This window comes from Photinus pyralis, unplaced genomic scaffold (genome assembly GCF_008802855.1).
Source record: "Photinus pyralis isolate 1611_PpyrPB1 unplaced genomic scaffold, Ppyr1.3 Ppyr1.4_LG4, whole genome shotgun sequence".
In the NCBI taxonomy this organism is placed as follows: domain Eukaryota; kingdom Metazoa; phylum Arthropoda; class Insecta; order Coleoptera; family Lampyridae; genus Photinus; species Photinus pyralis.
In genome coordinates this window covers 35,581,311-35,608,286 of record NW_022170511.1, presented here as the reverse complement: position 1 = coordinate 35,608,286, position 26,976 = coordinate 35,581,311, and the positions used below count along the sequence as shown (strand labels likewise).

General features: G+C 36.3%; 3 protein-coding genes across 7 annotated transcripts in view; 2 read left to right on the top strand and 1 right to left on the bottom strand.

Moving 5' to 3' along the window:
• Positions 1–10: 10 nt before the first annotated feature.
• On the top strand, positions 11–6,626 carry LOC116169571. 3 transcript variants are annotated; one of them, XM_031485693.1, is made up of 17 exons: positions 11–139; positions 189–271; positions 567–741; positions 791–1,015; positions 1,070–1,225; positions 3,330–3,467; positions 3,513–3,613; positions 3,657–3,891; positions 3,941–4,064; positions 4,113–4,463; positions 4,520–4,631; positions 4,681–4,957; positions 4,999–5,320; positions 5,371–5,696; positions 5,742–5,842; positions 5,898–6,241; positions 6,287–6,626. In XM_031485693.1, exons 1-17 carry the CDS (start codon positions 89–91, stop codon positions 6,469–6,471), a joined length of 3,306 nt encoding a protein of 1,101 aa, XP_031341553.1. In that variant the 5' UTR covers positions 11–88; the 3' UTR covers positions 6,472–6,626. The 3 variants fall into 3 exon arrangements, with proteins under 3 accessions (XP_031341553.1, XP_031341552.1, XP_031341554.1); XM_031485692.1 differs by having other exon boundaries at positions 4,511–4,631; XM_031485694.1 differs by lacking the exons at positions 11–139; positions 189–271 and having other exon boundaries at positions 609–746; positions 4,511–4,631.
• Positions 6,627–10,023: 3,397 nt separating this feature from the next.
• The window catches only part of LOC116168260 (synaptotagmin-10-like), a 120,784-nt gene continuing 103,831 nt past the window's right edge, over positions 10,024–26,976 (bottom strand). For 2 of the 3 annotated variants that reach the window (XM_031483980.1, XM_031483979.1), the window contains exons 4-10: positions 13,417–13,548; positions 13,107–13,261; positions 11,880–12,048; positions 11,550–11,670; positions 11,320–11,491; positions 10,538–10,738; positions 10,025–10,490 (exon numbers count right to left, since the gene is read on the bottom strand). In XM_031483980.1, coding sequence (XP_031339840.1) covers positions 10,487–10,490; positions 10,538–10,738; positions 11,320–11,491; positions 11,550–11,670; positions 11,880–12,048; positions 13,107–13,261; positions 13,417–13,548 — 954 coding nt within the window. In that variant the 3' untranslated portion in view covers positions 10,025–10,486. Of the gene's footprint in view, positions 10,491–10,537; positions 10,739–11,319; positions 11,492–11,549; positions 11,671–11,879; positions 12,049–13,106; positions 13,262–13,416; positions 13,549–26,976 lie in introns of all 3 variants that reach the window. The other variant, XM_031483978.1, reaches the window with a different exon arrangement.
• On the top strand, positions 24,546–25,699 carry LOC116168262. The gene is made up of 3 exons (XM_031483983.1): positions 24,546–24,665; positions 24,720–24,846; positions 24,897–25,699. Exons 2-3 carry the CDS (start codon positions 24,835–24,837, stop codon positions 25,530–25,532), a joined length of 648 nt encoding a protein of 215 aa, XP_031339843.1. The 5' UTR covers positions 24,546–24,665; positions 24,720–24,834; the 3' UTR covers positions 25,533–25,699.

Below are 26,976 nucleotides of genomic sequence, written 5' to 3'. Positions count from 1 at the left end.
CTATAGTAGAAAACAGCATATAGGTCAATATCAGTAGGTCACTTCGATATAGTGTTTGTAGGTTTATTAGAGTAGGTAGTGGTAAATTATGTTGAAGAATTTGATATTTGTTTTTATTCTTTTAATTCACTTGCCTCAGGTAATGTATTTTGCAAATTGTAATAAACTACGTAAATTTACTCAAACAGGTGTTGAGTTTTACCTACGCTATAGAAATCCCTAAACTGAAGTGTAGTAAGGGCAAAGTGGAAAATGGAACTACGACAATAAGGTAATTGCAATTCAGACATTTCCCTTTCTTTTAAGTATAGTCGTTTTGCTTCGCATAATTTCCTAAACACTTGGTTTTGATGTTAAACAATGGGAGTCCCCAAGGGACTTCTTCTATAATAACATCTTCTGAGATTTCCTCAGTCCTGTACGCTGACTTCCCATCTCGAGTTTCCTCTGGTATTTTAGTGTTTAGTGATAAAGTACCTACACGTTACTATGACCAAACGTAAGGATCTATAGTAAAGCCTGTTATTAAGTTCTGGAACTTGTCTAACTGTACTTTCACGAAACAGTGTTACCGGAAAAGATGTTGGAGTTTTAAAGTTTGAGTGGATGGTTAATTTCAACATTACCAATAACTGTACTAGTCAGCGATGTACACTGATGGCTTGGAGAAGCGTACAAGACCTCTACAAAGCCTTAAACTACGCAAGCAAACCTACTGAAATTAAAGTTAATAACACAATAGTAAGGTAACACTCTAATAAACTATCCCAACTACTGTAAATATGGTTAGTTGCTAGGATCCGTTCGGTACAAGTTGAATGTGACTACAATATCGAATAATACTATTGTGGAATCCAAAGAGTACGTCTTGGAGTGCGATACTGGGGCTGATACTGCTACACCTCCAAAGGATAAGTTTCACAGTTTTCTGAGGCTGCTCGGACCAAACATCACATATCCAGACATGATGTATACAATAAACGCTGTGGTTGTCGATTTGGACAGCCCTTATCACGTAAGTCGTTAGTCGTCACCTTACATTTCATATATTTAACACCGTTTGTCTCAGTTTCAGTGGGAAATACAGGATCAGTCCGAAAAATTGGTGAAAATTGATCACACAAAGGGATCAATGCTGAGTTTTAGATCGAATCTACTATTGACGGATCAGCAGTACATAATTAAGTGTAGTGTTGTGGATACAAAAGGGGAACCTCTGGCAACGGTAATAATTGCGATTCATCTTGGTTTAAATCAGACATGTTATGATTAGGCACCCACTTAAATTGTTAGGTCGATAAAATTTGGCATCACCACTTTGCTCAAATCTAGTAAAAATATGCCTATAATTTATATATAACTAGAAATCAAGTTAGCACCCCCATTTTTTCCGATTGAAATTTTATTAGACAGACAGACGACGGAAAATCGAGTACATAAACTAAAAATTATAACTGTATATGAGTTACCTATACACCTATACCTATACATAGGTTATTAGTAACTATTAGACCGAGAGATAACAACAAATTTTATGCGATGATTTTTAAACGTCACCAAAATTTTTTCTTTTCATAGGTTAGAACTTGCGTGTAAACGTATATCATACGTCTGTTGGCAAGCCGTTTTATTTTTACGTCATTTTTTCAATTTTGACAACACAACAAACTAAAGTTTATTATAAACGTCTGCCATTATAGTCATTTAAGCATTAAGGGCATTAAGGCGATATTTATGGCGACGGCGGCTGATTGGCCGAGGGTTTGTAAGTCGCCCGAGTATTAAATGTCGAGTAATGCCTGAGGTACATAAACAGCTTTATTTCTGATCATTCCAAATAATGTGTTTCCATAATAGACAAATGTAATGACTAATGATTATTGTTTGCACAACATAACATAACAACATTCATACGAATCAAGTAGTATCTTTTTTAATAATTATAACTCTATCAATAGATTTGACAGAACGTCTGAGGATGACAGTCCATTGTGCCCTTTCATTACGCCGTAGGACATCATGGACTGTTTTATATATCTCATAAAAATCCGGTTCAAGAAAAAAGTAAAAACTTCCAATAAAAAAATGAGCGTATAATCTTGAAGAGATTTAATGTGTTTAATGTTAAATGTTGTTTTTATCATGTTTATTATCTTTGTTTATGTCTATTGTAGGGAATATTCTAGAAATCCCGATAGATATTATAGCACCATAAAAGATTAGTCATCGGCCATACAAAACAATAGCGGATGTGGCGCATTTTTTCCGGGAAATATTATGTGTTTGTTCGAGAAAATTCTGGAATATTCGGGAGCGTTCGGGAGAACTTTCGACCGGCGTTTGCTATATAAGCAAATCGAATTGTGTTTCGAGTCAGTTCTAACATGGATTCGAAGTAAAGTAATAAGCTCCCTCTTGTGGTATGTTATAAATTGTGAGTGATAATTACTAAAACTTAACTATAATATAAATATTACTGCTCCATTTTAAGACTGTTATAAATGTATTGTTAGTACCCACGAGGAAATTGTAACGTGTAAACACACGTGCATGGTTTTTTAATCAAACGTCTCATCGAAAGGAACTATAACTTTCATCCGCTACTTTTTAAGATAAGTGGGTGACGAGGAGAGGGGGTGGGGGTTAGAAATTTATTTTATTTTTCATGTCAACTAAAGGAATTAGTTTCTACCAACTACAGTCCTCCTCCTAGACCGTAACGTGGTTGGTTCTACTATCTCTAGAGCGAAGTGTCGGAAGAGGGTGTTCTTGTAGACAAAGAGCGATTGGTACGTTTGGAAGAAATATCCCTATTAGTGGTGTCAAATGTTTAAGAGGAAATATCTCGATAACTGTCAGAAGAGCGTACTCATAAAGGGCAAGTGGGACGCCTGGCCGAGACGCATCTACTAGTGATGTTAAAACATTCAGTGCCTTTATCTGCAGAACGGAAGGTACTTAGTGTGAATATCTCGAATATGGAATGTCGAAGGAAGTTATCTACAAAGGGAAAATGCAAGATTGCGGAGAATTTTTCTAAGGGCTTGAATCTTCTTGTGTTATATAGCGTATATTTTGAATTTATGCCAAGCGGTCTTTAAATTATTACCTTAGGAAGTTAGTTTTCCGACGGAACCAAGCGGGTACAAATTAGTCTTTCAATCGGAAAAAGTGGGGGTGCTAACTTGATTTAAAAAAAAAAGCAGCAAAAAAAAATCGAACCAAAGCTGCTATTATTTGAAAACCTGCATAAAGTAGAAGTTCCAAGATATAATTTATAAATTTATTTAATTTAGGTATCTAAATTTCACTAATACCTATTCTTACAGTCAACACACGATTTGGTAATACTGAGCAGAGGAATATCCCTTAACATTCCTTTAAAGAAGTTACAAGTCGGCGTCAACAGACCATTTAAGCTCAACGCATACTTTGAAGACGTTGACAATCTCAATGGGAGTGTTAAGGTAAACCTTTCACATGAACTTGGCAACTCTATTCCATTACTTTAGCTCCAATGGACGTGCCGTACAGAAAAAGATGAAAAGTGTCCCAATGTCAAAACGGAAAACTCAACTTTTCTTGAAAACCTCAAATTTTCGAAAGTTGGAAGGTAGGATCCGATCGTATGCATGTGTTTAAAATCAAGCTTACAGATACACAATCCAAATTACAGCCGAAAAGAATGACGCGAAAGTGTCAGATTCTGTAGAAATCACTGTAATACGTGATGGATATGTAAGTATTGAGGTTGACGATTTCGCCACACCTGTTGATCCATCCAAAGAGATTACCGTACCGGTGTATGTGACTGGTATGGTGGCAGGTTGTACTTTGCAATGGATGTGCTTAAATTTAACGGGATACAGCTTCGTGGATTTGACGAAAGCGGTAAGTTGCATACTGTTTAAGTTGACTTTCTAGAAATCTGCGCATTCAGCCTGGAAATGTGCATCTTCTAACTAAAGTAACTGTAAAAAGTAACGAATTTTTGAACGAACTTGATGAATACTCCAATGACACAGTCGACAAAGATTATAACTTGGTGTTGTCCAAACCTAAAGGTACAACCCAGCAGTACAGTCAGCTGAATGACTTTTGCCAAATTTTAGACTCTTGGATGGGGTTGGGAAGTGATACCAGTTATATGTTTAGACTGAATGTTACGTGTCCCCTTCCTGATAATGACGACAGCCGTACCGAGCAAGTTCTTAAGCACGTTGTCGTCACCGCCCTTATTTGTGTGGTTACAAGCCCCATTCCAACCATAAATGATCTATCAGTCACCCCCAATGCAGGAGTTGCACTCACCACCACCTTTCACTATCATTCCAACGACGATTTTGGCAGTGTCAAAGGGGCGCCATATTTGTATAAGTTTGGGTACATCGTGAACAACCGTGACATATTTCTGTCCAATGTGCTTGATGAAAAAAGCTGGAATAGCGTGCTGCCATACGTAGGTATGCACTTTTACTTATTTGACGTAGTTATGCAACTACTATACTAGGTTCTACAGATAAAGGTGTAAATACAGTTCTGGAATGTTGCAACACTTACGCCATGTGCAGTCAAATCAAAGGCCCAAAAGTGTTGACAAGTTTACCGACATATTCCGATGATGATAAAACGTAAGCTACGACCGCAAGTCAAATACTTAGTCTACTTATCTTGTACCAGTCGTTTTCAGTTCGAAATAAGGCAAATGATGGAACGCCAAGAATATTCCACAGCTTTTGCTTACGCTACTGGTGTTCTTTTAACCTATAATAGTTTGAAGGACACAGCTTTAGTAAAAAACTTTGAAAAATTCATAACTGAATTGGCCAATGCCGAAACCAAAAAGCTACTTAAATTAATCGACAGTGGAAATAAAATCTGGATCACCCCGAGCAATAATTTTATCCGAGATGCCGGTTTAATTTTGGATCACATGTCTACAGATGAACTACTCAATGTAAGTGCGCTTGCTTTACAAATGTATATGTTGAGTTTCAGTCAGTGGTTACTTTGAGGAACAAATTATCTAAGACGAAAGATGTCGAATACTTGAGTAAGCTTCAAGCTGCCACTGCCGAGCGTGCTCCTCATTATCAACACAATAGTGATTTACCTCCAGTTATTCGAAGCAAGAGGGAAACTGACCGAATCACTTTGGAGGAGGTCAAAAGTTATTTGGTAATCTCCGAGTTAATAATCACCAGTTCGAAAGATAAGAAGGCGGTGCAACAAGAGAAGGAGCATTTGGTGAACCAAGTCGATAAGTTTATGGTGCAATTGTGCAGTACAGTTCACAAGAAACCTCAACCTATAAATTTGGGTACGTATTTATTGGTAGTTTGCAGTCAGTGATTTTGGTGAGCTTCACAGATTTGAAAACTGTATCACTGGCATTGGAAAAACTTAATAAGAATAACATCAATCGATACTTCAACATTCTAAGAGAGACAAACTCATGGGACGTTAACGGAAGAATCAAATTGGGAAAATGTTTCGTTGAAAATGTAGGGTTCACTGATCATTTATGTATGGGAAAGGCCATCTTTAAGGAGTACTTTGACAAGCCGTCCTACGTTTATATGGTGAAAGTTTACGGGACGAAGCACAGTGAGCAGGTGAAAATTCAGGATATGTTTTGTGAAGCTGTTTTGGAATTGCCTCTGGATAAATATGACCCATCTCACAGCGCACCAAGGGTATGTCAGATAATTTTGGGTAAATTTTATGAGATACTTTTTTAGTGCTCGCTGTGGAAAAACAAGTGGGATGAATCCGAATGTAAAACTTTACAAATAAGATCAAAAACTATACAATGTCAATGCGGGCATCTGGGCTATTACTCGTAATTACACTCCGCGTTAGAGTGCTGCAAGGAACCTAATGCGCTTGGTTTTCAGGTTGGAATATAGTGCCATTTCTACTAGTACTGTTACCGCCATTACGGCTGCCATCACTACTACAACAGTGGCTGTAACTCCAAAAGTCACAATAACTACACAACAGCCAATAGAAAGCACGGTAAAAACAACTGTAAAGGCCTCATCTGAGTCTACATTGATAACCGAAAGCCCATCCACAACTTCTTACTCTAGCGTGGAGAGTACCACCACCAAGATTACCACAAAAGCGCCAACACCTGTAATAACTGAAAAAATCATTGAGACTACTGAAATTCCCAAGCCGACAACAACTCTAGCCGAAAATAAAAGCGACAATGACATTGCAGAAAAATTAGCTGAAGGTAAACCTCCTTGTTTTACACCATTCCTACATTTTTAGTTTTCAGTTGAATATGAAACGGTTTGCTACGTAGTAATTGGCGCATCGGTTATGGGAACCTGCACTTTGCTGTTCGGAATTAAGCGCATACTTGCAACAACTCGCAAAGTTTATAAGGACGACTCCGATTTTCCACAATATGAAAAATTGCCAGATGAGGAACTTTTGGATGACTTTTCAATTTCAAACTAATTGTGTTGTCTTTTTAAACTAGATGTGATCCTATACTTTAGTTGCGTCTGTATTTTCTCTGTTTAACTGTAATTTAAAATTAACGTTCAATGTATCAGGGCATAGATATGAGTTTCTACATACTTACCTAATAATGATTACAGTAATATTCAACACTTGCAGTACATTATTTTTAAGATCTGGTGAAACTCACTTTTGGTTCCTCATTTTTTTAACCCCTATACTAGGCGAAAAGTAACATTAGTCCCACAAAGGACTGGCACGTCGTTAATTTAATCCACAGGGTGCAAATCTAGGTGCAAATAATCGTTTTGTTGCCATTTAAAATTACATTAGTAATATTTGGATGTACAGTCGTGGTCAGAAGTAATGTCCTCCCCCAGATACCTCAACTGTAGAAAAAGTGCTAATATGTCAATTCCGTGATTTAGTTCACTTTCATTTCCATCTTAGGACCTTGCTCATTTTGAAAAGAAGCTCAAAACTCAGGTGAAAAATGTATCTCATTAACGATTTTCATTAATGCCATTAATAAGAAAAACAAGTTTTTTTTAAATAAAGTAAAGTGACCAAGCGGCGTACAAAGGGAAATCAAAGAAAAACATTTCCTGTCTATAAAGTTTTTGATAATTTGGTACTATATTTGCAAGATCTTCTGAAATATGTATTTATCCAATCCCTTAAAATATTCATTTATACTGGCTCTTAATTTTGTAGGGGTTAAACTGCCCCTTTCTTTCAAAACATATAAAACTATATATTACAGCTTAAATTGAGTAAAAAATGGTTCAGATGAGTAATGTTTTGGTACATTATTTCAGACTATACTAATTTACAACCCTTAAAAATCAATCCCTATTGCAGATTAATTTAAAAAAATGTAGCTGGATGCAGAGCTGGGCAGTATTCGATTTTGTAAATACTTTTTAGTATTCAAATCCTTTAAAGTATTCAAATACTTTGTAATTAAATACGTTTATGGAAGCAGTATTTGTATTTGTAACTCAAATACTTTCACAAATATTTAGTATTCGAATACTTCGCATAGTATTTTGAATACCTTCCTTTTTTATCAAAAATCGACTACACCAAAACTTCTCGGGAAAACACTTTTTCTTATTAATTTTTGTGCGTTGAATCCAAAACAATTCGTACTTTTTCGATTAGACTTCTCAATCAAAAGTTATAGACTAGAAACCAATTTCGAAAAAAATTCAAAGGGCTGTAACTTTTGAACTAGGAGCCCAATGTTGAAACTGTTTGAAATTATGGATTCTATAGGCCACATTCTATAAGTAAATTTTTTCCGGGTCGATCTGAGACAATTTTTTTTGCGGGCCTCAAAAAAAGGCAGTGTATAACCTTCCTTTTTTTTACCAAAAATCGACTACACCAAAATTTCTCAGAAAAACACTTTTTCTTATTAATTTTGGTGCGTAGAATCCAAAACAATTCGTACTTTTTCGATCAGACTTCTCAATCAAAAGTTATAGACTAGAAACCATTTTCGAAAGAAAATTCAAAGGGCTGTAACTTTTGAACTAGTAGCCCAATCTTGGAACTGTTTGAAATTATGGATTCTACAGGGCACATTCTATAAGAAAAATTTTTTTCCGGGTCGATCTGAGACAATTTTTTTGAGGGCCTCAAAAAAAGGCAATGTATAACCTTCCTTTTTTAACAAAAATCGACTGCACCAAAATTTCTCGGGAAAACACTTTTTCTTATTAATTTTGGTGCGTAGAATCCAAAACATTTCGTACTTTTTCGATCAGACTTCTCAATCAAAAGTTATAGACTAGAAACCAATTTCGAAAGAAAATTCAAAGGGCTGTAACTTTTGAACTAGTAGCCCAATCTTGGGACTGTTTGAAATTATGGATTCTACAGGCCACATTCTATAAGAAAATTTTTTTCCGGGTCGATCTGAGACAATTTTTTTTTCGGGCCTCAAAAAAAAGGCAGTGTATAACCTTCCTTTTTTACCAAAAATCGACTGCACCAAAATTTCTCGGGAAAACACTTTTTCTTATTAATTTTGGTGCGTAGAATCCGAAACAAATCGTACTTTTTCGATTAGACCTCTCAATCAAAAGTTATAGACTAGAAACCAATTTCGAAAAAAATTCAAAGGGCTGTAACTTTTGAACTAGTAGCCCAATCTTGGAACTGTTTGAAATTATGGATTCTACAGGCCACATTCTATAAGACATTTTTTTTCCGGGTCGATCTTGAGACAATTTTTTTCTCGGGGCTCAAAAAAAGGCAGTGTATAACCTTCCTTTTTTACCAAAAATCGACTGCACCAAAATTTCTCGGGAAAACACTTTTTCTTATTAATTTTGGTGTGTAGAATCCAAAACAATTCGTACTTTTTCGATCAGACTTCTCAATCAAAAGTTATAGACTAGAAACCAATTTCGAAAAAAAATTCAAAGGGCTGTAACGTTTGAACTAATAGCCCAATCTTGGAACTGTTTGAAATTATGGATTCTACGGGTCAATTTCTACAAGAAAGTGTTTTTTTCCCGGTCGATCTCAGACAATTGTTTTTTCCGGCCTCAAAAAAGGCAGTACTTTTAAGTTATTCAAATGTTTGAGAACAATTTAGAAATGTTTAGGGAAAGTTTCCATTGTCCCACAATCAAATATAAAAATCCGATACAATTGAATATCGAACGATCCTGGAGTGAAACTTTATGACTCGATTGTCTACGTAACTTAAAAACAATAGGGACCTTTCTTATATCCTTAAGACCATGTGTACCAATTTTCAACACGTTTCTAAAAAAACTATCATGCACACGGACAAACGGATGGTCAAAAATGTATCTGTTCCAAAATCGCTAGGATTAATTTCAGAAAGGCGTACGTATCATGTGCACGACGTACGATCGCTTTGAAAACTGGTACACGTATTCTTAAGGATATAACTGGTATAAGAAAGGTCCTGGTAGGTACCTCCTATATAATAATATAATAATAATAATACGCTATTACTCCCCTTAAATTTGTATATAACAATAGAAATATAAAAAAAGCTAACCCCATACAAAGTATAACTTGATTTTTAAGTAGTATTAAGCCTTTTATCTAGTATACTATTTTAAATTTTTAATGTATTTGAGTGACAAGTATTTGAATACTTTTTACTGTATTCGAATACTTTTTATAGTATTCGAATACCTTTGATAGTATTAGAATACTTTTGAAAGTATTCGAATACCTTTGAAAGTATTCGAATACTTTTGACTTAACCAATTAAACTCTTTCATTAGTGAAATGAAATCAAGACATTGGCGAATGCTAGATAAAGGGGTTGTTAACGCTGGCTAACATGACTTTGTCTTTATGTTCAGTGACCCTCCACCCTTTTCCACATTACACTTTATAAAAAAGATTATTCAACTTTTGCATCAATTTTAAAAGCACTCATTGAAATGGCAAATGTGAGTTTTTCATTTGGGTTTAATATGGGGACCGAAATTACAAAAAAACTGCTATAAACAGTGACGGTTTTTTATTCCACTTTAAGTGTAAGTAGATATAATAATACACAAACATTCAATTTACAGACTTTAGTTTCAGCACAGTATATAAAGTATACCTACAATATTTTTTACTTAAAAAGGGCAGTAAGTAAATAAATATCTTATGTACGCATTTTGAGCTTATGACTGCGATATAATATCAGTATCAGTTCAACTACAAATATATAACAGTATTTTTGCTTACACATTATAATAACAAATAGCTTACGAAATTACCAATTAATCACACAGTGTTTATTAATTCTAGATGCAGCAAAAACTGTATAAATATATCATTTTACATCACGTTAGAAAAATACATCAATGGGCTTTTTTTCGGAGAGCAACCACATATTTTTTTCAAACTTCGGGGTACGTTTTCACATTATGATGATGACGCTGAAGGATTTGAGCAAACACAACCCAAATTAGCACCTCCCTCAAATTGATTTCTTTCGCAATCCAGTGCAGATCGAGGGCGAACTTCACCTGCACCACCTGTTAGATTAATCGTAACTATATGCGGCACAACTTACCTGCTATTTAAGCAGCTCAGACTTAACGGTAGTGTGTCGGTTGAGGATGGAGGAATATACCCTGGTACGGATTCAATAAGTGGGTACCACTGTGCTACTGGTCGTCTTGGATTGTCTAACATTTCTAACCAGTGGTCTTTGCCTATGCCTATAAAGCTTGAACCTATCGCCGTGCATCCCATTAGTTCATTAGATCCAATTCTGGAATTAAATTAGATAATTTGCTTTTATCGTATATTTGTTCTCACGATGACTTCGGTGCGCTTTTATTTACTATAGGATATTCTAAATAAAAGATTCGTGAAAATGGCATTGTTCAATATCTTTGAAACGTAAGAAGGAAAGAGACAATTCAACCTCATGAGTGAGAGAGAAAAATTCTTCCCCGTACCACTCATTAATTGTGCGTTTATCGTGGATTAGGAAATGCTGATTTGTTCAATTTTCATCCAAGAGTATAGGTACATACAATAACTTTTAATGAACGCACACCTGCTATTTATAACTTGAATGGTCACTGTAAAAACTATTAGTCAAAAACGGAATATGACATAGTGGGTTGTACTATTGTTCATTAATAAAGAAAAAAAAATAAATCCGTTGACCGCCATACACAAATAACTCCAAGTTCCCTCAACAGGTCTTGACCTCTGTCTTTGAGATAAAATCAACAATCAACCCTATTGCAGAAATACCTCACTTCAATTATTGTACAATAGGGTTGCCGCAACCCTTGTATAGGGCCCCATATAAAATAAAATAAATAAGATAACTTTAATTACCTGTCATAGTCGATTACTTTAACAATCATACTAACATCTTCTATATTTTCAGCAGGAACATCAAAAACAAGCGCCTCATTATAAACGGGACACAGAGTGGATTTTTTCACAGTCGTTTTTTTCTTCTTTATCCTTTTCCCTTGGCAAAGCAAATATACTTTAACATAAGGATCTGAAAGGAAATGAAAATTACAAAAGGAATTGTTTTCGCATCGGCCTCCTTAACTAACCCGATTTTCCGGTAATATCCATCGCCTTTAAATTTCGTCCTTTAATAACGGTCAGAGTAAGTCGTCCGGCGGTCGGCAGATAACATAACGATAACATGATCTCTCCCAAATCAACTTTGTCCTATAATTAATAAATTTATTAGTGGTTGTTTGCGCAATGTAAATCGAATCGCGACGCTCGTGACCTATTTCGAATTCGTCGAATAATAGGTCAAGGTTTCCAGTACGAAGGGCTCGAGTTATTTTTAGAACATGCGAAATTAAATTTAACGAAATTTTCAATGCCACAGAAAACTTTACGTTCGTCAAAAACGGGATTAAGATCCTTACCTGTGGAGGACACAATATATTCATTGTGTACTCGATCTCCTGTTGAAGATCGGCCGTTTCTAAGAGTCCTTTTAAAACTACGTGCCCGATAAGATCGTGTCTTGAGAATCTGTCGAAATCGTATACGGAAAACTGAAGGTACCGCTGCTTTAATTCCTCGTACGGTACACTGTAAGAAAAATAAATCCTACGTTATAAATTTGTTAACCTTAACGGGGATTTAAGACTTGCGATAGACTGTTGATTGAGATTTATAGAGCCCATTCTTTCACTTAAGCCACCCGTCTAGGTCTGGGAAAATAGAAAAGAAAATTAAGACGGTTTCTCGTAAAAAAAAGTTTTGGTGCCTGATGGTTGTAATTAACTCATGCAGCGCTCTACGATGATGAAAAGTTTCGCATTTTTCATATCCCAATAATAAGGGGAATGTAAACAGAACTGGTCGATTGAATACTGAGGTAGGCTCTGCTAAATCGGATTATAAAATGAACACTGAGAGCATCGACAGAAGTCAAGCTTTTGTTCACAATAAAAGAACGTTTTGTTTTTCCAAAGCACTTCCCAAAAAATTAAAAATTATATTTTTAAGAAAAATGTGATACTGAACCACTGTGTGATATAAAATGGCGCGCATAAGTTGCCTCGTGTTTTTCTGTCATCTTAAAACGGGATGCCATATTAGAAATCTCCATTAAAAAGACTCTGAATAATGGGTGTTAATCATGAAAATTGATGATATTTTAAATTTCTTTTCAGATTGTTATTCAGCACGGAAATTCGCAACTTTGCCCTCATTTACCCAACTTTCTATCTCTTAAGGTAAGCGAGATCCCCATAGTGGCACTCGAAAAATGGCCCTTAACCAAGCGAAGGAGGCGTGGGAGACCTACTTTCACAAACCCTAAACTAATCTCAAATAAAAAAACAGATGTTGACCATTTAATCTCTGTTTTTATCTAAAGTTCCTGCGCTATTAGCAATTTTATTAGAAAATTCACATCAAATTTCATTATTCAGATTACCAATTTATGAAAATGTCGACGGAAACAATTTGCAGTCACATTGTCAAGAGAAAAGTAAAACATTACGCAGCTTCTTTCATACAATATTCTGTTCGAATGACAAATGGAAATGATCTGTTTATGAAGTGAAATGACTGGAAAAAGGTTTTTGTTTCAGACAAGAGATTTGGGGTGTATTAGTTACAAAATGCTATTACATACGTACCTAAATATGAAGGTCTCATTGAAGACGGGATTCAAGTTTTTTCTATGCACTTTCGTTTGGTACTTCTTTTTTCTATCAGGCAGTAGATAAAGTTTTACATAAGGATCGCTGCTACCGGTGACATCCTTAATTGGCAAGTCTCTCGATTCCAATACCTAAAATTTGAACGCTACAGTACAACAAAACGCTGTTATTCACGAGTTTTCAATTAGAGCTAGCAAATAAGCGTAAAATTTATTCTCCTTCAAAATGAAACGTTAAAAATCACTTCACCCGAATTAATTGTGAATGAGCAAGACGTGTAAATTACCTTAACAACCAGCCCTTCGACGTCCTTATCGTAACGTAGGGCGAAATGTAATTTTCCGCAGTACTCCATTTCGGGACCGCCAGAGCTGTCGTTGGAGGATTGCCTCACCAAATCCTTCTTGTACAATTCGGGCTGAAATGTTATTTATTACATTAAACTAATTATATCAACAATCAACGTTAATTAATTCTATTAATTCTGCGGCAGCATCGCGTGTAATGTAAACCCTCATCATTCGTAGGATGCTCGCCGTTAGCTACACGCACAATTTTTTTAAATGCCGTCTACCCCTACTTGCGATTAACTAATTGATTCTATCGCAGTTCAGGTGTGCGAAGTTGCAGAAATTAATTTATTGTATAAGAGGCGTGTATTTTCCGGCACAATACTCTCGTATACTTCCATCAATTATACTCTTCCGATATTAAAGTTCACACAATAAATGAGAGGTTCTTTAGAATCGACTCGTGTACTCAACTTCACAAATGAAAAAAAGAAATATCTACCGTTTGGAGATTACACAATAGAAAATTAACTAGGGGGAGTTGCCTTGGATGTTTTGCAAATGTTCCGCTTAATCAATAATATGACTTCGTGCAATGTTGGGTTTCGTTTTTGCAATGAGCAGATGTTGCAGAATTTGAAACTTTAACGATGTATATTAGCCTCGGACTCAGAGGACAAGAGGAAGTACTTGAGAAGGCGAAAGTGGAGACATATAAGTACTAATGAAATCCCAAATTGTAAGTGTTTCAGATCCGTTTAAAATCTTGGAATTGGTATGGACTTTAATGTACAGTTGAAATTCGACCATGTAAATGTCATTAATCATTTTTAAGGCCACCACCAATAATGTACAAGAACCCAAATTCCCTTAAATTTATTACAATTGTCAGGGCGATAAGATTTTTTATGAATGAATTTTTTTGTTCTTTCTTTTTCTTTACAGTTATGCTTATCTGAATTGTTTTTGATGGTATGAATTGGGCAAAACCTGGGAAAACATCAATGTGAACAACGTTTTTATTAGAACGGTTTCTAATAACCGATACGAATAATAAGTTATAATAAAAGACTACCTCCTTTAGTTAATTTGGTGGGAAAATAAATTTATTAGTTTAAAAGTTTTACTTTAACACTTCCCCTCAAACTTTAAACTCCCATTTATTTTACAATGTAAACTTCCCCAATTTTTCTCTAAGACGTTGGAATTGAATTTTTGGGATTGACTTCGTTAAAATATCCGCAGCCGCACCTTGATCTTCCCTTGTAACGTGTACAATGTTCATCTCCTCTCATTTTGAACTCGTTCCCGTACATCAATGTGTTTCGATCTCTTGTGGAAACTTCGGTTTCGAGCGAGTTTTATTGCGCTGATGCTGTCCACACGAAGTTGCTAGTGGTGCAATGTTGATACAAAGACGGCTTAGCTATACAATGTCTTTAGCTGCATCGCTGACTACCACATATTTCACCTCTGTGGTAGATAGAGAAACACTATTCTGCTTCCTGGTCACCCAAATAAAAGCACCTCCACAAAATTTGAAAACCAGGCCACAGACAGACCGTCTCGTATAATGGTCGCTTGCAAAATCCGCGTCACTGTATCCCTGCAAGTCGAGTGTCAACATCTTTGTAATGGATCCCCATTTCAGCCGTGCCCTTCAAATATTTCAGGATCCTTTTTACCATTGTCCAGTGTTTTTTTTGGTTCCTCTAGAAATTGTGAAACGTAATACACAGCAAACGTGATAACAGGACGAGTACATACTAAATACATTAGCCACGTTACTGCCTCTCGATAGGGGACTTCATTTCTTCCCTTGTTAATTGACATTATTTTTTCGATTGGCGTACTAACTGGTTGCTTCTGCCATTTAAAATTTTTCAATTACGTCATCAACGTACCGTTCTTGATTGAAGAAAATTGTTTCATCGTCGAGTTGGTTCATTTGAATGTTGAAAAAACATTCGACATCGACTATCTATAGATTCTTTTGTTGTGGCAGCAACGTCCACGTAAATAACGACTCTCCTGTAAACCAAATGAAATTAAAACATTCTTGAAACGTTCGTTCCAGCATCTGGGAGATTCTTTTAAACCATAAAAACTCAGGTGCAATTCACAAACAGGCCGACTTCCATCTTGATAACCTCCAGGTTGATCCACTTCGGAGGACAGAAATGCAGTTGAATGAATCAAAAGGGCTCCGGTGTTGTTTCCTTTCACACAAGCTCCGGAAAACTCTTCGTCCTCAATGAAATCGATTTTCTGGCTTTTCAAAATTTTCTTAACGTGTCGTTTGTTGTTTTCATGGCATTTTTGAAGTGTACTCCTAGTCGCCAGATTGGCCTCACTTACAGAATTTTCCGGCAATGTTATTTGGACCACCATCCTGAATAATTGACCCATGCGAACTCCCTCACGAGTGAATTCGCATCTTTTGCTCGAAGATCTGAACTTCATGGTTTTGTCCAACGCAGCCCTCACCGAAAAAAGATTTCTTGGGGGCCCTGACACAAAAAGAACAACTTTCCATATCCATGTTAAGAGTACTCTGGTTTTATAAAAAAAAAATGAGCTAGGGAGTTTTATATTATTCCTATTTTTGCCTTGGACTTGGCCTAAACTAGGATAATGAATAAATTAGAAAATCAAATATTTGGGATTAATCTTTATTTAATCCATTTTCAAATAGAATGGTAGACCATCTTGGCAAATTTATATTGACGACAAACTTGTCAACTTCGTTTCTAAATGCGATCTTTTTAACAAACATATTTCTCTTCGTATAGAAATTTCCACTGAAGAATATTTTCGCGTCCCAAATACGTACTTGCTTGGTGTTTTAGCAAATTGACTCACTAAGAACGTACAAAATTATTTTGTGGGCCTAGTTCATATTTCCGGCATTACGTCTAGTTTTTAGTTAGTATAGGATACAAAAATGATGAAAGCTTTTGTTTATATAAACACAAAAAAGCTCTACACACAGAGTAAAGCAATTAAGTACCTTCCAAGGCTAAATAATCTGAACTGATTAAGGGATTTTTAAATTTAAATTAAGCATCAGGAATTTTAATTCAAAATAAAGACTTGATGCTGTCAATTTCTAATTAAATCTTGCTGAGAACTTTGAGGATAATGTTTACAAACAAATACTAAAAACGAAAAAAAGTTTGCAAATCTAATTGAACTGAGGGTAGTGCGGAGCTACAATTAGTTTTCAGAAACTGATTTGACATTTAACTTTAATTACAAGATTACCTACAACTCGTAGTTAGTCATAATTTCAAGTTACAACTGGAGGTTTGTCTTAATTTTGAGTGGTAACTGAAAATTTAATTTTATTTCGAGCAGTAAACTTGAAATTGTAGGTATTTACTGCAGCTCGCTCTCCGCTTTCAAATTAGAATTTTCGTTGAACATCAATTCGATTGCACCTTAGGTTAATTGAATACGAAGGGACATAGATTGCAATATTTCAATATTAGACTCCGACTAGAGGTTATTAAGTTACGTGTACCAAGGTTTCTTGTTTCAATAGGAACAACTGAAAAATGATATCAACGTGGCGGTTGCTGATATACAAATAGTAATTTTTTACCCAAAATCGTCATGAAACTTTATTTTTTACATTGTGATGAAATTATCGGACTTTTTTAAACGAAAAATCGTATGGAAAGTGGTACTTTTTTTTCACGATTTTTACTATGCGTTTCCATGGAATTTAGTCTTGTCTATGAACGGTAGCATCCATTTTTGAGTGACAGTAATCGCGAATGTCAATCAAAATTATTCAATTGTGGGTTATTATGGATCATTATGCAAAAAAATTTCGTGTACAACACGTGTTGAAAGTGTCTTTTTTCCATGAATTTGCTTGATTAACTCGGGCTTCATCCTCATTAATCAAACTGCAAATTCATGAAAAAAAGTATCACTTTCATAACTAGTTGTACAAATAACTATTTCATGCCTACGTTATGTCAGGAAATTTTAGTTTCCATGACAGAGGCAGACAACGCTACTTTTCCTGCCGCACCTGTCATTGCTAATGACTCCTGTCATCACTGACAAATTGACATTAATCAAACGTTCTATATGAAAATTGAAATTTTATATTAAAATGAGATTTCGGAGAAAATTTAATACAGGACTCGTCAGTAAAATGAAACTACTTGACTCCGAAATTAAAGTAATGGACCTCACAAGGGACCTCGTACTTCAATGTTTCCTCGCCAGTATTGTGTCATTTTCCAATGATCCATTACTGGCGAGGAAATATTGAAGTATGAGGTCGCTTTGAGGTCGATTACTTTAAATTCCTAGTGAAGTCATGTAATTTTGCTAACGAGTTTTGTATTAAATTTACAGTCAACCTGGTACTACGTTCAGACTGTTATCCACTTCCCACTGTAGATAGATTGAAGATTGACCTGGATCAAGCCTTTACCCAGGTACCTACCAGGCGATGACGAAGTAGCGGACCTTCTCACTATCAACACTATCCTTGGCTTGTACCGCGTACATCGACTTCCTTTCCGAATTTCAGCGGCCTTCGGGATATTCCAGCGTCTCATGATAAACCTACTTAACGGCATTCCTGATGTCGTGGTCCTCTAAGATGAAGTACTTGTTTTCGGTCAGTATAATACGACTCGCGGCATACGGCTCATCACAGTTCTGGGAAAACTGCACTCAGCTGGACTGAAAATACGCCGCAACGAATACTCTTTCAGGGGCAGCTCCGTCGTTTTCTTGGGATACCTTGTCGACGCTGCCGACGTCCACCCACTCAAAGATAAGGCCGACACTATTCCAATTTCCCGGAACTGACCGATTTTTCCCAGATAAGGCAACGGGATTTGAAGCCTTTCACAAAAAATACGCCTTTTTAATGAACTTTCCACCACAAAGCCGCCGTCCAATACCTCAAAGAGATATTCTAACTTTCATCAGATCGTGTACTCCCTTTCTACGAGCCAGAGAAGCACCTTAGTTTGACCGTGGATGCCAGCGACTATGGAATAGCCGCTGTTCACCTGCAGGAGGGAGTCGACCATCCGTTCTGCACTTCAGCGAAATATATGCGACCGGAGAAAAAATCCCACTCCAGAAGAATATAGCCCTACCGACATTTTTAGGTCAGTAGGTCAGGCACCATAGTAGAAGCCCTGGGAAACAGAATGTATGAGCTGGTAGATAAAATTATATTGTGCTATGACGACGACGGTATTCAACCTTCACCACCCCTACTACCGCGAGATGGAAACCAGCGAATATCACAACCACTTCCGGCGACGCAAGAAGATCAACGAGATTTTGATCTCTCGGAACAGTACGGTTGTCGAGCGTGAGAGAAACCGGCACCCGACGGACTTTACACAGAACTCCAACTCGCTCTAAAAATGCGCTGGGAGCAGTCTTCACCTGGTACATTTCAGATCCCGTTTATTAGGTAAAATTGATTTAATAGTTTCTTGCGTATTATGAGGATCTTCAGCACGGGTAGATTCCAAAACTGGATGTAGTAGTCACCCTTTGTTCTTGTTCCTGTTGTACCTATAATGGAAATATTCAAACGAATCCAATAGACTGAACAAGGTCAAAGTGTTAGCGAGTAATTGGGAACGAATTGCTTTTTCCTCTTCTGACGTATCATTCATCAACTCAGTCCTGTTCAACATGTGGGCCAGCTTTCTGAGTAACCTTCGACTTTCGGTGCTGGTAGGTGCGTCTGTAAGTTGATCAAGTGCCGTTGTGGTAGCTGTTTGATGGTCTTCTTCAAAGGAAAATTAATACTCTGATACTACTGATAAGCTGCGGCGTATATCATCTACTGTATCGACACTTGTACCCCTATAATTCATATTGTAACTCATCTTTGTCAAGACCTGTGATTAACTGTGTAGGTAATTTTACGTGACAAATGATAGAAAGTGTCTGACAACAGATAGTAGCACTACAGAGATTTCGCAATGCAAGAATTACTACCCTGATGCCAAAGTCTATCAGTTGATCGCAAACGTTACAAAATGGCCGTAAGTGTAGTAATTAAAAAACGGCGACCAAGTGTTAAGCTCGGCTAAGTTATTTGTCCAACATCACCTATAAATTAGCAAAACTGACATCAGTAGGATTGGCAACGCTGTTATCCTATACCCGTATACTGCCATCTGAATGTGAATTGTACTATATTTAATGAAAGATGTAAGAAGTTCGTGTACATTGTGGTTAATTGGCATTAATTTGAATGAATTCCTTAAATAAATACCATTTAAACTCCACGTGTATACAAATATGGACGAGTAAGTAAAAATAAATAAGGAATGTTATCATTGAATTTAACTCTTTCATCTAAAAGTAAGTTCGTGGAAGATGATTAACTGGTTAACTCTTTTAATGAATTTCTTATAAGTTGTTGGATCAGTAATCCTAAATAGACGTTTCCTTCGGTTCCGAACTTTCTCCCGTCCTACCGACTGCACCAATTAAGTTTATTGAATTTATTAACTACATAAAGAAACGGGTTAGCTCGCTGATTTGCGCTAGGCTCAAAAATCTTTTTGATAAACAGTTTCTTAGGTGCGGATCGTCAGAAGTGGGATTATGGCATAGGTACGCAAAAAACAATTGACCCTTCTTGGTAAGGTTTGCTGTTAATGTTATGTATTGAAGTTCCAAAGTTATACTAACCATCGATTTCACAAGTTTTACAAAGAAAACCATCTATGCTACGCCTGATCCATGCCTCGAGCAAGGTGAATAAACTATCGACGAACACGGTTCAACCGTTTTAAAATTCATTCCTTGTAGCTTAGTAAGTTTTGTAGTTCTCTAGTTGGGTAACTCCAAAAATTTAACATGGAAAGCACAATTTTATAATCCTCTAATAATAAACGGACAAAAAGTTAGCGCATTCCCTCGTAATTTGATGCGACTCTATTTCACACTTCGTACGAGATTCTTGTGCATTGTTTCCGAAACTCAATTAACGACATTCGTTCCTTTCAGTCATCGTGGCGTACAGTTTTGAGTTAGGAAACAAAAGGCGTCTTCGCCTGCAAGCCAACGACCCAAACAGACGATAAATTGTGGAGCGTATAAGAAAGGTCTTAATCCTGTTTTGTATTTACGTCCAAACGTAGGTATCTGCTTCGTTTAATTAAATTTAGTCGGACTATCTAAGATCCAAGTTTCTCTACAGTTAGTGGTACGTTCACTCGCATATTTTGTTGAATACCCAGGTAAATTAATGCAAAACTTTCCAAGTTTTATGTAGAGACTTCATGGATTATAACTACCAAAGTTTTGGGCGACAGACTTTGAAATCGATTTTATAAACTAACTCCGTCGATTTCTTTTTAATATCCGCGTAGTAATTGTAGATGTGGTAAGTAGTCGCATCTGCATCATCTTCAATGTTGCCAGAAATTTTTGTTTTTATTTTAACGTGGACGATTGTCGAAATTGCATGTTGAAGAAGACATTCGACTTCAATTGTAAAACACTGAGCATATACAGAGGATAATGCAAGGACAATTAACTTCAGACCAACGTTTCACGGTTCTCCCTTTAGATTACAAAGTGATATAAATTTTAGAACCCCCGCAATTTGTTCTTTTGCAAATAATCTACCATCTGTTTTCCTCACACTCAGAGAATTTCCGAGATATGACGTAAAATTAAACCATATTTTAGAATTTTTCCTTTCAAATCTCCTTTCATTATTGATTTCGCATTAGCGGAAATTAGTTTGTTTAGTCTTCTATATCATCACTGAACTTGTCGCTTATTTCTTTTTTTTCCTCGATGCGCAACCATTCGATTAATACAACTTTTCAAATTTAATAAATAAATCAACCATGCCAAAAACGTGTTCTCTGTTAATATACTTTCAACTAATTAATTTCCTTTAAAAGAAGAGGTTCGAACCGTTCAAATCTGATTTCTAATAATACAATTTCGTGCCTTTTATCAAGCTATACAAATAACTAATGTAATCATATTTCGAAAATAATTTTTTTGTGCCAAAATATCAAAATTTTAGTCCTATAGTGAGAAGACAAGTAACTTAAAACAATGGAACGACTTCTATACTTATATACGGAATTTTTAGCGCATTTTCCAATTCATTTTGGAAGGCGCTATTATGACCACTTTCTTCGTGCGTCCGTCCCTCCGAAACCTGAACTATTCTTACAGCTTTCTAGATATTTAGTTCGTTCTTTTTTGCATTCGGCAGCTAATAGCTCTGGCACATGAGGCACGAAAAATCTTGACGATTAATTTGGTTTACGCAATGTCAACTTTCGTATTTTAGAGAAATTTTTTGAAAATTTTAACCAGAGATTCTGCTAGTAAAGGCAAACATATCGCATATTTTAAACATCAAGTGTGCGCGTGCGTTTATTATCATTTATAAGAATATTAATGCCCGAACTTGTTTTCCTTTGTACACATAAATGGTCCGTTACCTGACCTTTCGGGAAGTATTGATCAATTCATGGAAAATCCGCTAAAGTTACTCGGATGTACAAATTTGATAAAGAATCCACTTGCCAAATTTCATCGTAATCGGTCCATTCGTTTCGAGATATCGTGTTAACGGACAGACGGACTCACACCGTAAAATTATGAACTCTTTAGGAGCTCTTTAATAATCAGCTGTTTTTTATTAGCGCATTGTTGTAGGTTATTTGTAAAAAGGCCGGCCGGCTGGTCGGCAGCAAATGCGAACCAGTAGAAGAACGCTTGTAGAAAGACGAGGATTATACATATCCCGACCGGAGCCGTGTAATTAACGACTTTAAGGACGCGGCTAGATGATTGTAGGGTCGGCGACATCTGGACGCCACCCCCAAGTGCGTTACACTGACGTGGCGATTTTTCAGTTTTTTTCCTATCTTCTGTTACATTTTTGATCCGATTTTTTTAAATTGGCGTCGGTGAACGGGACGTCGGAAGTAGTTACCGGCAAAGGGAATATGGTACTAGGACCTAGGGGGCAATCGATTTCGGCAAAATAGTTATGCCATCATCAGGCCGTGCTATAAGTATTATGTCTCACGTCCCACCGTATAAAAGACCCGATCTGACAACGTGGGAATTAATTCGTGCCATCCAAATCGAGCTGATTGCTCCCGAGATTCAAAGGTGCCGCACGGGGCGTCCGTCGTTTAGATTTGAAAGTTAGGTGACTCTGCTCGTAGTTTTTCCACAGAGTTCTGTACTTTGTAAGTATAAAATAAGTCACGATTGCAGTGCCGGATTGGGGGACCCCTAAGATCATTGCCGTAGTAAAAAAAATTGACTTGAAGAAGTGTTAAAATTTCTGGTGAACAACTGCGAGGAAGGGCTTAGTATAAATTCGTATTTTAAGACTTGAAGAATCTAAAATCGTCAATAATATGCGGAATTTGAGAAAACGAGAGATCTTATGTATTTGAAGAACATGAAGAAACTGCAAAATGGAAAAGAGAAATTGATACATCGAAAGAAACTGACCATCCGAAGAAATTTAAAGAACCTGAGCTACCTGATGAATCGTAAATTAAGGAGAACTGCGAAGAGTCCGCAGAATCTGACACGAATAAAAAGAATGGAGAAGCCGTTAGTTACGTCATTTATGTCTTCTCGTATTGTATTAAACTCTTCGAGAGCGGAGAGCGGACATACTCGTACATTAAATATTTACCTTTCTATTTTCACACACCAGCGGCTTATGCTTTTTCTAGTTCGTTGTTCAACATCGAATTTAGTGCATAGATTTATTTAGGAACTGATACTTTCTAAGCTTTGTAGAAAATAAATGTCTGAATTTGACCTAAAATTCAGGGTACAGCTGCGTCTATATTGTAGCTGTCCTGCAGCAATTTTTAATCTATATCCGGTGCTTATATTTCCATATACGTATTCATAATGCTTCGGACTAACCAAACGCTAGGTGTAAGGGCTAACTAATCCCAAACGAAATATAACCTAGGATCACAAAGTAATTTCTCAATTTAATGATTATATTTCTATTATATTCAATTTTGTTTCCGTGCGTCAATTTACTGGAAGAATCTTTAATGGGCATCTGTAAAAATATAATGTAAAAAATTGTTCATATAAAAAAGCAAATTCGAACTTACAGTATTGCATATTTCCCAGGATATTTCCTTATTACAATCACTATTTTGCTAATTAATTTGACAAATTAAACCCCATTCTTGTTATTATTTATTTATTTTCAGTACGAAATCCGAATTCGCCCACAAAAAACAAAATATTTAACTCAACTTTTGGGCTGCGAAAAGTATTTTGCCAATAGAACAAAAATCATTAAACACATTCAGATTCAAATTACATAATAAAAGTAAAAAACGGAACTCAACTATACTTTTCTCATCATTAGCGACAAACGTACACCGTTTTCAACCGCTCCTATGAATTTAAGAGATCTCGATTTGTAGGTTAATACAATTTTCATGCTTACGTGAGATGCGGAATGTGAAAATTTTTATTTATAACATGATTGATTGACGCGTTACATTAACTCGCTATAACTACAGAAACCCGCCGAATGCGGAAATTTATTATAAAGCAAAATAATCCACTCGCTGTCTTTGACAGTCGATTTTGGTAGATTTTATTGCGTAGTTATCGAACTCATTCAAAGGTAAAAGTAACTGCACGCACACAAGAGTCCCTGCCATTGCATAAATCCACTGAAACCAAAAGGTATAAAATTATAATTACAATTAGTAATTATACGAACGTTACACATACTATACTTTTCATTGGTGATTGCATTATTAATCATTAGGCGTTTACATCACTTTACAAACTAGAAACGATAAACGGGCACAGAATTGTACAATAAACAAATTACGCTTTCTTTATAACGTGCTTTCACAAATCACATTTCTATATATTTCTGCATTACGTTTGTAATTACAAAATTCAAAATTATATAATTAAAATAGACGTATACGCAAATCGTAATAAATAAAGTGGATCGAGGAAGTAGCGTATGCCGAATAGAGAAAATGAGGAAGTCGGTGACAGCGATTTAAAATTCTTATCTCTTTTGGTCTAGATCACATTTTTTTTGAAAGGATAATGCTCTATTTTTCTATTTAGAAATTGAAACAATTGCGCACGAACGTATTCAGTCGGGCGTAACGTGTATGTAGCACGTGTAATTATATTAGTAATTTACAAGGTGCAGAAAATTTTTCTTCCTCGACCGGAATATAACGTAAGTAACAGGAAACATGCGTTATTTCACTGGTTTAACTAAAGACTTCACTAGGAAGGGGTTATTATGTACGTAATTTCACAATGCATCCCTGTCGATCGAGTATAAATATCGTCGTTTCCTAAAAGCAAATCAACAGTCGTTGTTCATCAGTTTTACGGGTAGAAACATGAGGATTCAAGTAAGTAGACGGGTGCGATTTAGGACTTTCGTTTAATTTTCCTTTTTTAGGCAGTTGTGTTCTTTGCGGGCTTAGTTCTTGCATCTGCGTACCCCGCGGAGGAGAAGAAGGCTGTAGAGGATGCTAAGGCGGCCGAACCTGCGAAGAAGCAGGATAAGCGGGGATTACTCGATTTTGGATACGGTCACGGCGGTGACTTCGGAGGGCTTGAATTGGACCATGGTGGCCTTGAATTGGGAGGAGGTTTTGAAGATCACGGACATGTGAAGTCGATAACGATTGAGAAGACCGTCAAAGTTCCAGTGCCGGCACCTTATCCGGTACACATTGAGAAAAAAGTACCATATCCAGTACCAGTCAAAGTACCCGTTCCAGTTATCAAACACTACCCAGTGCATGTGCCAAAACCCTACCCAGTTCCAGTAGAAAAACTCGTGCCGTACCCAGTTGAGAAACACGTGCCTTATCCCGTCAAAGTACCAGTGAAGGTACCGGTACCACATCCAGTCCCAGTACCAGTCCACAAACCCGTACCTTACCCAGTGCACAAGCCAGTTCCTTACCCTGTCAAAGTTCCAGTCATCGTAGAAAAGAAGGTGCCAGTTTTCATCAAGGAGCACGATCACCACGGCTTTGGCGGTTTAGGCGGTGATTTCGGTGGACATGGTTGGGATCTCCACCACTAAACGACGACTGTTGGTAGTATTATATAAAACTGTTATATACCTTATGTACCTTATTTTCTTACCTTTTTTACTGTTCTCAAATAAAACGTTTCTAGTCTACTGGTCTTGCCTTTAATTAATCAATATCAATAAAATATAGGAGTTTCGGACGGAAGGACGGCTAGAAAGTAAATTTAGACAGTCATCTAGTTTTTACACGTTTGGCTTTCACCGATCAAATAATAAATATTATTTAATTACCAACCTATAATTTATCCGCGGTCTTCGAATTTCGAATACGTGTTATGAGATATCACGCATGAACAACTTTTAATGAAGGTGAGGTGTTGCGTAAACTAAGATCTCCGACTTGCCATTCACATTGAACAGTTAATCGGTAGATTAGGTCTTCAAATTTGTGCAAAATAGATAATAAACTATCTTGTTTTTTATCAGAGCATGGTAAGCTTTATTGTACATTGCAGTTGACCCTATAATATAATGATTACTTATTTATGCGTGTTTGTACGTCTATGTTGGACACATAAGCTCTCGTTCTCGCCGTTTTTCTAAATTTAAGGGGTAGCATGAAGTTACGTGGAAAATTATTGCCCTTTTGCGATTTAGGAACCGTTCGTCTAGTACGCCATCATATCAATATCAATTTAATATCAATTTTCGGTCTAAAAGAAGATGAGGAAGAAGTTGTTATCAACAAGGTTCTAGCTGTGATCAACAACAATTTACAAGTAAACTTGCCCAAAGATGCCATTGATAAATGTCATAGAATCGGGAAACCTACAGATAATGGAGTGAATATTTAAAAGGATCTAAGATTGTCTTTAAAGAAGATCTAACAACTCAACGCCTGCTAGTTTTGAAAGCAGCTGCCGACAAATTTGGGTTCAGAAACTGCTGGACGCGCTATGGAAAAATTTATGTTAATACTAACGGAAAAACGTACTCGGTCAAATGTTGCACTGATATGGACAAGATACAATCGGAAGCCACCGCTAACCATGCCAATTAGGAACGATCTTCAGTTAGTGATTTAGTTATTAATTGTTATTATTTTAGAAATTCAATTTTATTTTGCATTGTAACACATACATTTATTTATCAATCAATTGTTAGGTATAAGAGTAAATATTTACATTTTCATATCGTTTAGGTCATAAGGTGAGATTTACGTTCTAAATAATTGTTTGAGTTGATTTTAGGTGGTGCTAGTGTTACTTATTCATACCTTATATTTTTCTAATTTTATTTTTGTATTTCTGAACAAATTGAAGCGGTATACCTTTTTTAATATTTCTTTTTCTTCGTTAACATGTTAATAGATATAATATGAAAGTGGCTCATGTTAATGTAAGATCTATTCTTCCAGGTTTTGACGAATTTCACGAGCTGGCCGTACGCAATGATTTTGATATCGTTATGGTTACTGAAACATGGTTGCAGTGTG

Coding starts and splice junctions, on each gene's coding strand:
- LOC116169571 (XM_031485692.1), top strand. CDS start 89: ATGTTGAAGAATTTGATATTTGTTTTTATTCTTTTAATTCACTTGCCT. Junction 742..790: donor TTAAAGTTAATAACACAATA/GTAAGGTAACAC, acceptor AAATATGGTTAG/TTGCTAGGATCCGTTCGGTA. Junction 4,958..4,998: donor CTACAGATGAACTACTCAAT/GTAAGTGCGCTT, acceptor GTTGAGTTTCAG/TCAGTGGTTACTTTGAGGAA.